We start from the raw sequence: 12,524 nt of genomic DNA on the forward strand, positions 1-12,524 counted from the left end.
CTGCAAACGTCAAAAAAGGGAAACAATTAAAATCACATAGGAATAAGCGTGTTCCTGCAATGACATTAAAATATATGCTACGCCATGATCCTCCAACTTCCTGTTGTCTTCTTCGTGGTTTGCGCCAGCGGCAACATCCGGATGTTGGTCATGTGATTTGTGTGACGCTGATAAAGTGTTGCAGTTTTGCAATTTTGATAAGTTCAAAAAAACCACCTCATCCTTTCAAAAACTATTGAAAACGAGGTTGTTGTTTTTTAAAATGGCGTGTTTCTTAATAAAATTTATTTCCAAAATGTCAATTTACTTAGTTATATAATTGAAACACATCTCCAATCATTAAACAGTAACTGCTGAAGGCGTGTCGTTTAGTCTTGGCACAAAATACTTCACTTCAAGAATTACACCATCATTAAATCAGACCCTTCTTAAAATTATTAAAAAGCTAAATTATTTTAATAAAACAAAAACAAGTGAATCACCTGAAATCCACATGCCAACACAGCTGAGTTATTCCAGACTGTTTACATACGGAGAATGTGACATGAAGTGACAAAATACATTTTTACATGAGACAAAAAACAGGTTCAGTATAAGTGGCAATCCAACCATCATCTTCTCCTTTTCCAGTGTTGGGCCGAGGAGGCAGCAACCTAAGCAGAGAGGCCCAGATTTCCCTCTTCTCATCCACTTGGAAATGTAACAAGATACTTAAACTGTAGGCATCTGTACAACAAGCAGTTTTTGTTTACCATTCCAACAGGGATTTTCTTGAAAACGACTAATTCAGGTGGGCGGCAAACAGTTGCTAATTTTGGAAAAATGTGTTTTAACTGTTTTGTATAAAAAGCAAAAATAAAGTCAAACTGGTTCCAAAAACATGGTACATAGTCACAATAATACTGGAAACCAGTAAGCGCTTTAAAAGACAAAAAAAAAAGAGCTCTGAAACTCTGCATTCATGTTTTATTAAGAAAATTGGGGTAGTGTGTATGAAAATATTAGGTACAAATAAAAGCCACATGGTAAAACTGAAAATGCACCAACGAGGGAGAGAGTGGATGACTGAGTGAGTTGGTGGTTAAACAGCAGGACAGATAAATGAGCAGATGGGGTTGGGTGGGGCGGAGCCGGGGAACATTTCACGCAGCAGACCGTCGACGGATGACAAATGTTCCTCTCTGCAGCTGTCCTAGGTAGATCCTCATCTTTGTACTGTCGCTCGTCTTCCTCACCCAAATCTGGACAGCAAACACAGAAGGAGAGGAAGACCTGTCGTTTATCAATGTCATGAAAGGATGTAGTGATTGTGGACAACATGTGCACATCATGTTTTGTTCAGGCATACAACTACAAATAAGTTACATTTCCTAGTCTTAGTGTTACAGTGCTGGTTAGTGGTCAGGGTAAAACGGGACTAAAACTACGGTCCAGTTGGGTTTTATATTTTATAATAAAATAAAAATATAGTCTGGTATCGATTCAAGATTTAACCTCAAGATTGCAAAAACTGATCCCACAATTGTATTAGTTCCTAAATATATCACAAAGCTAAAATAAAAAATGATTTGTTCACTTTTGTTGCTTCCCTAGAATTGAAGAGAAAAGGTATTGGCCGGATGCTGATCATCAAAGGCCACCGTTTTATCAATCATCACTGAGAGCAACCACAACTGTGAAAGCATCTGATTTGGCTGTGTGTTGGTTTGTAGAATACAGCTGTGGGTTAAAGTGAACAGTTTAAAAAAAGAAGACCGCAGAAAAGGTAGTTTCCAATCCTCCCAGGAGCGGAGGATCTGGCAAATCCTTCTCAAGGTCAGAGTGCACGGTTCAGAGAAATTGCCAAAGAAGAAGAAGGTTAGCATGTACAGTGTTAAAGTTTATGTAAATAATAACAAAGACTCAACAAGCTTGACTTAGAAAGCCAGTTCTTTTCAAGTAGGATTTGATAGCCTGACATTAATTTGCAAATAGAGGAGAAACCATAATAAAGTAGCTTGACTGTAAGACACAGAACGACACAGCAAGCACTGTGTTGGATGATTTCAATTACAAAATACTTTAATGATGATCCCAAATGGAAATTAAATGTTGCTGTAACTCATTAAATGCAGATTCTTCAAAAGGAAAGTAAAGTAGAATAGCCAAAAGAGCACCAGAACAAGAGGAGAGACTGATGCTGCTGAAGGTGGTTCAACAAGCTGAGTCATGGTGAGCAAACAAAGCCTTTCCATTCTGGATTCAGTCATTTCTGCTGGGTATTTGTATTCAGTTGACATTAGCCTGAAATCATTTTCATAGTAAATGAACTACATTAATTTACTATGTTACTTTATGTAAAATCATACAAATTGATATGGGTATAATGTAGGTGATGGTGAATAAAATGCATAAACTTAGGCTCATTTCTAATTATATGAACTTATCGGAAAGTAGATCTTTTGGAGCAAATTGTCTTCACACACAAAAAATACTTTGAGTAAACACATACACAACAGTGGAGCAGAGTTGCTTTTTAACTACCAACACCTGCAAGTTTAAAGGATGTAACCAATTCAACTAGTCAGCCAAGTAATTAAGTAAATGACATTCAAACCACCGTCGACAACGCTTTACATCTCGGCTATAAAAGCTGCCCTAGATTTGAAATTTCCCTTGTTCATTTAAAATCTATAGCTTCAGTTAGTCATAAAGAACAGAGCATTTCATCAGCTGTTAAAGACATAGGAGCTGCCAAATAACAAGATTAGAAATTTGCATTAGCATTTGACCTAAATTAKAAATAAACCACTGAGTGAGCAGGGCTAATCACATAGATCATACTGACTTGAACGCGCAACACTAAAGTTGATTAGTCATTCTTGTACTAAAAAGGTTTTAATGATCACAAAGCAAATGTAACTTAAATAATTAAGTGTAGTAATAAACATGAATAAATTAAACTTACCTCATTGGTCCCAACTGAGCTGATGACACAGCTAATCTTTGTGTTATCCTTTGATTCCAGGTAAATGGCTTGACTCTTATGGTACCTGTCCCAGTAAAACAAAAAAACAAAACAAAAAACAACATCAATTTGACTCAGTCGTAGTCAAGGAAGGAGACGGCAAAAAGCTGCAAAAGTAGTTTCATCAACCTAAACAAACTACATTTATCCTGAGAAAGCACCAAGTAAATAATTGGATTAAAACATCCAAACAAGAAGTCTGGATATTTTTCCAAAAGGCTCCAAACTGTCAACGGACAAAGCGGAGCAAGAGGAACAGATTGGCGCTGAAAATATTTGATCATTAAGAGCCTACTGAAGAATAATGATGCATGCATCTCCCTGTGGCGCTTTGAGACAGCTTTCTGTCGCCGACGTCTTCTTCAGCCGCGAATAAATGAGACTTCGCCTTCAAAGGGATACAGCTCGCACCTCACAACTTGCTCCTCTCAACTTTCCGTGGCTACGGCAGCAGCTAATAGGGCAGAATTCTATTATCTTCTTCGCCTTTGAAAGGAATAGATGTTCTGACATTTCTGATTCAGACCTCCACTCTCAAACAGAAGGGTGTCAGGGCTGAGTCTGGTCAAGGATTCTTATTATCTTTGCATATAAATCAAAGGAGAGTGCAACACTGGCTGCTATGCAGACACATTACCCAAGAGGAGGTTTTCATGTTTATGCTTGATTCAAGCATTGGTATACATTCAGTAAAAACTGATGCAGTGCATTGAAGATCAAACACGTAGCAATGGGGCCATCTAGTGGTGGCAGATGTAACACGGGAGCAACTTAAATTACATCCTAGCAAACACAGAGTCATGCTTTCTCTGATAACAGAGAGAAAATCTCACCATCTTTTATCGTAGTAAAGTTTCCCTTCCTCAATGCGGGCCTCGTAGCGCTGGGAGGGGTTCTCCATGGGAGCGGAGGGGACGTGCTCAGGAGACGAAGGAGACACTGGACATGGTGACACAACCAGAAACATTAAAAACACGCAGAAAAAAATCTGTTATATAAACAGCAGGTTTGCGTATCTGGTTTTGTTGAGGGGCCTCAGTTTCTTAATCGGATGTGAAGCCAGTTAAGAAAAGCCATAACAATTTCTCTTTTTGACTGTTCCAAATTGAAATTGATTTAATCAAGAGTATGCTTTACTTGACCCTTAATATGCTATTATTGGAAGAAAAATCCTCATTTTGTACCGATGTCTTGCATATTCACTCCTTTCATTTCATACATTGGAATGCATAAAACCCAACCAAGTAAAAAGCCTCTCCTTTCCCCTCATTGTCAGTATTTGCTGCATAATGAAGGTTTTTCCAGTTGGGTTTACAGTTGAAATCCAAAATAAGCTATTATTGACATGATTTTAAATGTAATCCATATAAATCATTGAAATTCCAATGTGGCTGAATTAAAACAATTCCGCAATTGATGATAAAACAACATTTAAAAACTGAATTTTGTCTTTAGTCAGGTTTAACTTGTTTGAATTTAAAAACTGTTTGATATAATACATGGACATGTGACAAGAAAGGAAAATCAGAAGAAATCTAGATGGAAAATGTTTTGCACTACAATGAATATCAAGTGGTTCCCTTAAAATAAAGCTTTAAAAAATAATATTAGCCACTGAAGATGAGTTCTGACGTACCTGGTCGTTTCGGTGACTTTAGCTGTAAAACAAAAAAAGAAGCGATGAAAGTATTTGAAATCAATTTTACGAACACATAAAATTTATGTTAGAACTTCGGTGAAAACAGAAGGACAAACCTTATTAAGTGTTCTTAGGTCTTCCATTATCTGATCATCTGTTAATAAATAATTTAGCTGAGGTTTGAAGAGTCAAGGTCGACACGTCTTGCATTTTAAAGATGCGTTTTAATGCATGGGCCTATATTCATATGTAGCTAATTGTACAGAGTTGATGGGAAGGATATCTGGTGCCGGTTTCCTTCGCTTGTCAGGGATTGGGACTGGATCATTGGGCCGCCTCCTCAGCTTCCTCGTCATGATGGGTTTCACCTCCATCGAGTCTGTTAATGGCAGAAAACAGGATAATAATATTATCATTATACATTTTCAACCATGACTCGTTCTAATCTATGCCAGCTCTATAGAGATTAGAGTTCCTATCATAGTAATGTATTCTGGATTATATGGAACCATCTTATTTAAGTCAAGATGTCATGAAACGGGATAAAAAACGCTGAATGTGATGCTATCAGAAACTCATCTATCCTGCTGCTGCACTCTGAGGCAACCAGTCGTATTCTAAAATACAAGCTGTCAAGTTCCATCGAAATGGTCGAAGTGAAGAAAAGTGAAACACGCTTCCTGCAAAACCAAATTACAAGCTGCAATGTCAAGACCAGGAAAAGGAACATCAAAAGTCAGATTTGCAGAGGTGCAGAAAGAAAAAAATTTGCTGTCAGTTTCTGAAAATTACTTTCTTTGTGCAGTGTTAACAAATACCTAGCATCTTATTTTTTTACAGTAAAATGATTTTAATGTACTAGAAAGATCATTTCTTGTTTCAATTACTCGAAAATCCTAACAAATGAGTTAAAAAAACCAATCAGTTCTTCCACCTGTCTTTTCATTTAGTGCAGAAGATTAAAGGTCTAGTGCAAGAAAAATGCTGACATTGAAAAGTATTTTAGAGAACTGTAAGCAAAACAGAAATCTGGATTTTCCATGTTTGTTACTTTTGCCTGACAACTGGATATTATAGTCTAAACTCACTCAAAATATGCATTTCATTTACCGGTATTTCAATCATTAATTAACAAACTTATTCATGTTTCCTTACCACCTGTTAGCTCCATTGTTAACTTCTCATTCTCAATCATCTTTTTCTTTTCCTCCAGCTCTGCGATTAGGTTTTCTTTCAGTTCAACTTTTTTATCATCAAACTCCTTCACCGCTGCCTTCTTTTCTTTTATGTAGTTCCTCTCCACCTGTTCTGTCTGCAGAAATAAAGCAGACAGTAACCACGCCTGAGTTTTAACTGAAGGGGAAAATAAAAATACAGAACCTTTTTTTTTGTTTCCATCAAATCTACTTACCTCAAGGTGAAGAAACAACTCTATAAAGAAAAATAAGAAAAAAAAATCACAATTTCAATCTACATTATGTGATCAAGCTCAAAGCTCTATGGATCGATATAGTTAGTTTTCTTGTTGTGTTGTGAAATATTAATCACGTTTCCATCAAAGAAAATATAGAATATTTTGGATCAAAAGCAATTCATGAACTAGAAACTACTGAGAACCAACATGAATTGATGTTGCTGTAGGATGCCGATTGCATCAACCTGCTGCCTCTGATAGAGTAGATCAGCTGATCTTGATTCTTCTGGGATAGTTCACACATTTTTTATATTTTATATTGTATATTTACTTTCATATGAAACATTCTCCACATGTGAGCTATTACTGTCAATAATCATTTCCTGATCAACTAGATTCTCCAGGCAGGACATATAATGTTCTTGTCTAACAGCAACATCATAAAAATGCTAAAACACATCTGAGCTAGTATGCATTTTACATGACCGATTAATAAACTTAGATTGCTGTGACCGGCAAACATTTTCCACACCTTTTACACCTTTACATTACTTGAACATGATCTGGTTCATCTCCTGGCGGACATTCAGGTAAAACACCCACTAAAGTACAGATTACTCCAAAACTTACAGTAACCCGCTCTGAATATGGAGGCATCAACATCAAAACGTATCGTGTTCTTGCCTGCATTTCGAAGTCTCTCTTTGTACTGCTGGTCCAACTTCTTCATCCTTTTCTGATATTCCTGCAGAGTGCCTGCAAGGACAAAAAAAAAAATAAATAAAAAAATCTGAACTCTGTCTTTCTGTGTTATCCCTCGTCTTACTGGCTGTTTTAATTCATTCTGTGGAAGACTGAACCTTGAACTTTTGTGGCTTTGAAAGAATAAACTCTACATTTCAAAAAGCAACAAAAAAAGCACAGCACATTCAACAATAGTTTCAGTCTGAACTCAAAGGGCTCTGTGGGAGCAGCTGGTGTGGCTACACAACTGTAAACAGCACAGTCAGCAGCTCAGAAACAGTGAGCATTCATAAACAAAAAGGCAGACTAGATTATTATTTGTCATATTTAGCTGTTGGTTTCTTTTTCAGTTTTTGACCAAGAAGGAGCACTTATTCGAAGCTTTGTTTTGGTCGACATCGTGTCTAGGTTATTATAATTATCATATAACTAAATGTAGATAAAATGCACTTGCTTTCTGACGTTCACCCGAAATCAAAACTTTATTTGATACCTTCCTGCAGCTGCTGCAGCTGTCTTTTTAACGAGGCCAGTTTATCCTGGTACATTCTGCAAAGAAATGAACGACACCGATCATAATCAGAAACTTTTCATCTAAATTTATAGCAAGAAAGGGTCATTCTCTTACTGTTCCTTGATTTCCACATAGTCCTCCTCATCATGCTTGGCAAGATCTGTCTCACTTGCATCTTCTGTGTCTGGGAGCAAGAATGACAGGAACTGAATTCAAATACTGAACTCTAAATTACACTAACACACATATTTCAGGCAGATAAAAGAACGTGTGTGACTCTAGTGAGTTAATGGTGAACACCCTTTCCTTAGGATGCCCTCCGATGCGTTTGAATGGGAGATCACGTCCACATTTGTGAAACAACACGAGAAAAAGTTCGGCTAACGTGGATGTGGATAAAGTGCATTTCAGTGAGATTAATCAACCGAAATAATCAATAACATTCCATGTCATTTCAAACTTTCAGCATTTGCCGCATCGGATGATTATCAGCTCATGTTAGTGGTGGTGCTGTCAAGTCCACCGGTAACTAAAAATAAATAAATAAATAAATAAAAAGACGCTAACGTTTCTCACCGATGCTAAACGTCGTGTGAAACTCAGAAGCAAAGTTTACAGTCGAGAGGCGAACTGAATCGGTTGGTTTTTATCTCAAAAGACAGAGAGAAAAGAAAGAAAAGAGGCCAAGTTAAGCTGACACAGCAAGTTTCATTTTCAGTTAGCATTTGTGTGCTAGCTGAAGTTAGCTCCGTCTGCTGTTAGAAGAGTAACCCGGCTGTAGCCCACAAGGACATCAGAAACACACCAGAAGGAGCAAAACTACACAAAATAAACCAAGCCGTTCGTCTGGAGGTCAGTGTCAGAAGACTAGCGAACCTTGTAGTGTTGTCATCGCCTCGTTTTGTTTCTTGCCTTGCTTTAATAGAGATTCACCGCAACCCGTCTGGTCTGAGTGAGGAGTGTGAAAAGGGCACAGCAGTGGACACAGCAGGCAGGGCCAACCTGTCAGCGCTCGCAGCTAACGTCACCGAGCTCAGTGGCTGCCTAATTATCAGTGCTTATCATGAGCAGAAACTACTGGGGAGGGGGGAAATAAATGATCACTGATATGGCAATGGATGAAAAAGTTATCCCGTAAAATTCCCCATCTTGAATACTGCTTCTTATTACATAGATTGATAAATTAGTTACATACGGGGTGATAGAGTAGTTACAACGCATTTTTTAACAAATTGTATGTTAGAAAGTTATTTTTTATTTTCCTATGAATGCATTAAAGATGCACTAATCGTTCAGCACGAGATCGGAAAGTAATTTTGTCATTAATATGCTCTGAATGCTGTACAATAGCTTTATCCTGTTGATTGAATGCAACAAAACTAGCAAATCCCAACATTTTTAGTTAATAAACCAACAGCATCTAATTCCACCTACACACTTTTATGAGTGAAACAAAAATCAGCTCTATAAAAACACATGCCTCTATAAAAACATAGTACATTTTCTCCCATTTGTCCTCTTGTGTTATTACAGCTCTTTAGGGAGAAAAAAAATCTAAATCCATCAGAATCAGCAACTCGAGACCTCAAAATCAGTCGGGAAAAAAAGCTTGCATATCTAATAAATACCTATTACGAATTAAACACCAACCTAACTGAGATTAACTAACTGAGGTTAATCTCTCTGTGATCACCAGATCAAACACTGAAGGATATGTTTTTTCTCCTCTTTATTAAAATGCAACAAGACTGAAAAGTCAAGTTTCTGGTCCGTAAGCATTCATCATATTTCCTGATCAGTATTTATTGGATTGAAGTCTTTACTATACGAAAATTTCACATTATTCTAAAGAAAATAAATACATATTTTTCCTGATATTTTATGTTTAATTAAATATTTTCAGTCCAATCTCTTAACAGTGAAATACATTTCCGCTAAACATGTCTTTACTATAAATAACCTTAATAAACTTACACACTATCTAAATGCTCACCGTCTAAATTCCCTGAATGGGTTTTCCGTTCTTACTGTCGAGTATAAAACATGCGGCTGAAGGAAAATTGTCTAAAGCATGAAAACCGCCCACTTTTTTGTTGCAAATAATCATCTGGTGGAGTCTATAGTTTGAAAGGACACGCTAGCGAGTTACTGTACAAACAAATCGTTGTTGATATTACTAGCTATGGGAACTAAAGGGAAAATTTACCCTAAACCAAATCACACATTGTAAGTTAAAACACCCATTAGCAAAAGTAGTCTTTTGAAACGCCTGGCTTGAGATGCGTATAGCTACATTTCTGCAAGAACCGCTCATTTCCGTTTCTTTTCCAAAGACTAGACGGAGCCCGACAGTTAATGTGTTGCTGAGGATTCCTTTAAACGTTACCTTCTTCTGAGTCTCTTCCCCTGAAACTTCGGTCATCATCGTCATCCACGCTATCGAGTTCCTCTTCGTCGTTGTAATAATCCACCATAGGAGAAATCAAAGTGGAAGCCATTTCTCCGTGTGGATGTAAACAAACATGAAATAAACAATCGATTTGTGTTTTGCAGGCTTCTTGAAACTGCGCCTACAACTGACAGGACCTCTGTATGCCAAGCTGTCCACGTATATGCCTGTACATAATTTATGTAAAAAAATAAAATAATATAAGGTCACATTGATTGTATTTAATACTTTAATTTAAGAAAAGACTAACTGTGTTTCATAACAACGTACGCTTGCCAAAAATAATATATTTATTAATTATTTCAAGAGCGCTAGAATCTATGTAAACGACCAGAATGCCGATTAGAAAATGGGAACTCCGTTTCATTTTTGAGATCCAAATAGTTTGGCTCAGCTACCAACAGGAACTAACTGTGTCGGTTCTCAAACGATTCATTATGATATTGCTACTAGTTTTGATTATGAAGGTCATGTTTCTGTATTTAATTGTACCAGGCACACATCACAACTGTTACCATATGCGGCACATTTTTACAGATTTTACCTACATTTGTTAACGAAAAATAATGCTTTCAGGCGAAAAACTGGGTCACATCGTTCATTCAAAGAGCTGGCAAACTCACGTGACTCGGTTACTATCAGCACATTTTTAATAAACTCAATTTGGCGAGATCACTGTCAAGTTTGGTGTGATTAAAAAAAGACACATCACCAGCTTCAAACTTCAGATTGAGCCTGGATGTTATTTTGACTCTCCTTATTTTAAGATGTGTTATAGTCTATAGTAATTTTTTAAATACAGTTTTTTTTTCTTCCTTTTTTAAATTGCAACCTTTAAAATACAAATATGCAGAAAACGTAATGGCTTTGTTAACCTGATTACAGGTTTTAAAAATGTTAATACAAATTGAGTGGCCTTTGACAAAATACTTTTTACTCTTGAGTTATTTCTTGGATGACTATATTTACTTGAAGTTCTTGGTTATGAGGACAAAAGAAAAAATAAACTTAACTCACAACAGCAGATGGCAGCATTGCATCGAGCATATATTTTTCTCTTTCCTGGAGTTGCAACAGAATCGGAAATTGACTCAGGTCATGCATCTTTAATGATTTGCAAAGAAAATAAGGTGCAAGCTTTCTGATCGTTTATTTTTATGGGAGGGATAGTTTTGTTTTCGTTAAAGCAACTTTACTCTTACGCTAAAATATGTGCATTTGATCTTGTTAAACGATCACAGACCATCTCAATAATGTATGAATATATTAGAAAAAAAAAAAGAAAAAAAACTTGTTAAGAAAGAAACCCAACGCCTGTAACGCGCACATCCTCCAGCGGTTCCCTCAGCAGGCAACTTTATTTCCGCCTGCCTGTCAAAGTAACTGTCAAACACGAGCGAGGGGTTGTTCTGCTCTCCCGCGGCTCCGTCATTCAGGAAGTCTAGACCAACTGACAGCACTTCGCGAAGTCTCACCGACATCTTCAAAGTCGGACTAAACACTTTCTGAAGTACGCATTATCTTTTGTTTTCTTTTTTAACCTGGACGACTTTCACAAAAGGTGAGCGGCTTTCCCCCCTTTGATGTTGCCACCGTTTGTCAGTTAACAGCTTGCGCTAAAGCCTCGCGCTCTCAAACTGAACTGACACTTCCTCTCGTGTCTGCGGCTAAGCTACTGTAGCTAAATGTCAGAGGGTAAAAAAAAAAAAAGAAAAAAAAGTGGATTTTATTGAGTACATTGAAGTTGGAGATGGTCACCGTCGTTTTGGTTTTGCTTCGGCTTGTTGTCTGAACGCCAGTCCACTCAGAGGTGGTGAGTAGGTAACACACAGACACCAGCATCGCTGGGTTTAAAGTGCGTAGGTTTGTCTTTTTAATGGTCATAACGAAGTGTTTATTCTCGCTTCTCTGCACCTGCTCATGAATATATTTATGTTTATATAAGGAAAAAAGCTACGCCGAAATGTGCATGTTTTACACCTGGAACTGACGGAGGGAATAAGCTTTGGTGTTTGGTTTGCTCCTTTTGGAGGGGGTGAGTACGCTGAGCCAACGGGTGACAGGTTGTAGTGGAAGTGTAAAGCTGAGGGGGGGTTGTAAGACGACAATGCGACTGGATGTTGTGGGAACTTGTCCTGTGTGTAATTTTAGCACTGTCATGCAGTGCCTTTCGGTGTGTAACATCAGAAATGACTGTGGTACCTTCCATTGTAGCCTGCCTTGTTGTGAGTGAGGATTTTACTATCAGTGCGTAGTCACAATGGATAGACGGAAACGTCCGCCACAACATGACCCCGAACCTCATTTTGGTTCATATGTCTGCGTTCGTTTATCAGTATTTAACATAGTATTTTTATGCACTTAATTTTAGGTCAATGTTTCATTCGTTGTCTGCGACAATAATAATAATAATTAAAAAAAACGCACGTCATTTGTTATTTCGTACTTGAAATAATTTTCTCATGTCGTCACTTGCAGACAGACTTATGCTTGCTTAAATTTACAGCTTTGACAAAACGTTAGGCATGCTCGACGCTGTGGAAATGGCAGATGTAGATAGCAAGCGGAGCACTAAAACCCAATCTGACCCAACATGATGTCATCTCTTGTGTGTGTAGAGCTCATGAGTGAGTGAGTGAGYGAGAGGCAGCAGGAGCCGCGTTACAGAGCTAAACTGTGTCATTTGTAAAGATTTATTTTAAGAAGCCTGCCCACGGAGTTAAAGACAGGAATCAACAGAAAGAACTGTAATCCTTC

The 12,524-nt window shown here is 37.5% G+C and overlaps 2 protein-coding genes across 7 annotated transcripts in view; one reads left to right on the plus strand and one right to left on the minus strand.

Annotated features, from left to right (window-relative positions):
• Positions 1-946: 946 nt before the first annotated feature.
• Positions 947-9,917, minus strand: suds3 (SDS3 homolog, SIN3A corepressor complex component). 2 transcript variants are annotated; one of them, XM_008417863.2, is made up of 12 exons: positions 9,705-9,917; positions 7,433-7,502; positions 7,298-7,353; positions 6,745-6,816; positions 6,058-6,077; positions 5,802-5,958; positions 4,930-5,025; positions 4,763-4,824; positions 4,644-4,665; positions 3,841-3,946; positions 2,948-3,032; positions 947-1,241 (listed from the first exon to the last, which is right to left on the minus strand). In XM_008417863.2, the coding sequence occupies exons 1-12, from the start codon at positions 9,814-9,816 to the stop codon at positions 1,143-1,145; spliced, it is 957 nt and encodes a 318-aa protein (XP_008416085.1). In that variant the 5' UTR covers positions 9,817-9,917; the 3' UTR covers positions 947-1,142. The 2 variants fall into 2 exon arrangements, with proteins under 2 accessions (XP_008416085.1, XP_008416086.1); XM_008417864.2 differs by lacking the exon at positions 9,705-9,917 and adding an exon at positions 8,195-8,332.
• Positions 9,918-11,126: 1,209 nt separating this feature from the next.
• The window catches only part of taok3a (TAO kinase 3a), a 58,679-nt gene continuing 57,281 nt past the window's right edge, over positions 11,127-12,524 (plus strand). For 2 of the 5 annotated variants that reach the window (XM_017306810.1, XM_008417865.2), the window contains exon 1: positions 11,127-11,328. The gene's annotated coding sequence lies outside the window, so the exon portion shown is untranslated. The other 3 variants (XM_017306809.1, XM_008417867.2, XM_008417866.2) reach the window with 3 other exon arrangements.

This window comes from Poecilia reticulata, linkage group LG9 (assembly GCF_000633615.1).
Source record: "Poecilia reticulata strain Guanapo linkage group LG9, Guppy_female_1.0+MT, whole genome shotgun sequence".
Classification (NCBI taxonomy): Eukaryota; Metazoa; Chordata; class Actinopteri; order Cyprinodontiformes; family Poeciliidae; genus Poecilia; species Poecilia reticulata.

What these genes read in the sequence shown, in the direction of transcription:
- suds3 (XM_008417863.2), bottom strand. Translation starts at nt 9,816, where the DNA reads ATGGCTTCCACTTTGATTTCTCCTATGGTGGATTATTACAACGACGAA. An exon ending in AGTTGTTTCTTCACCTTGAG is followed by an intron (nt 5,959 to 6,057) that starts GTAAGTAGATTT and finishes TTATTTCTGCAG; the next exon opens with ACAGAACAGGTGGAGAGGAA. An exon ending in GCGAAGGAAACCGGCACCAG is followed by an intron (nt 4,825 to 4,929) that starts ATATCCTTCCCA and finishes GACTCTTCAAAC; the next exon opens with CTCAGCTAAATTATTTATTA.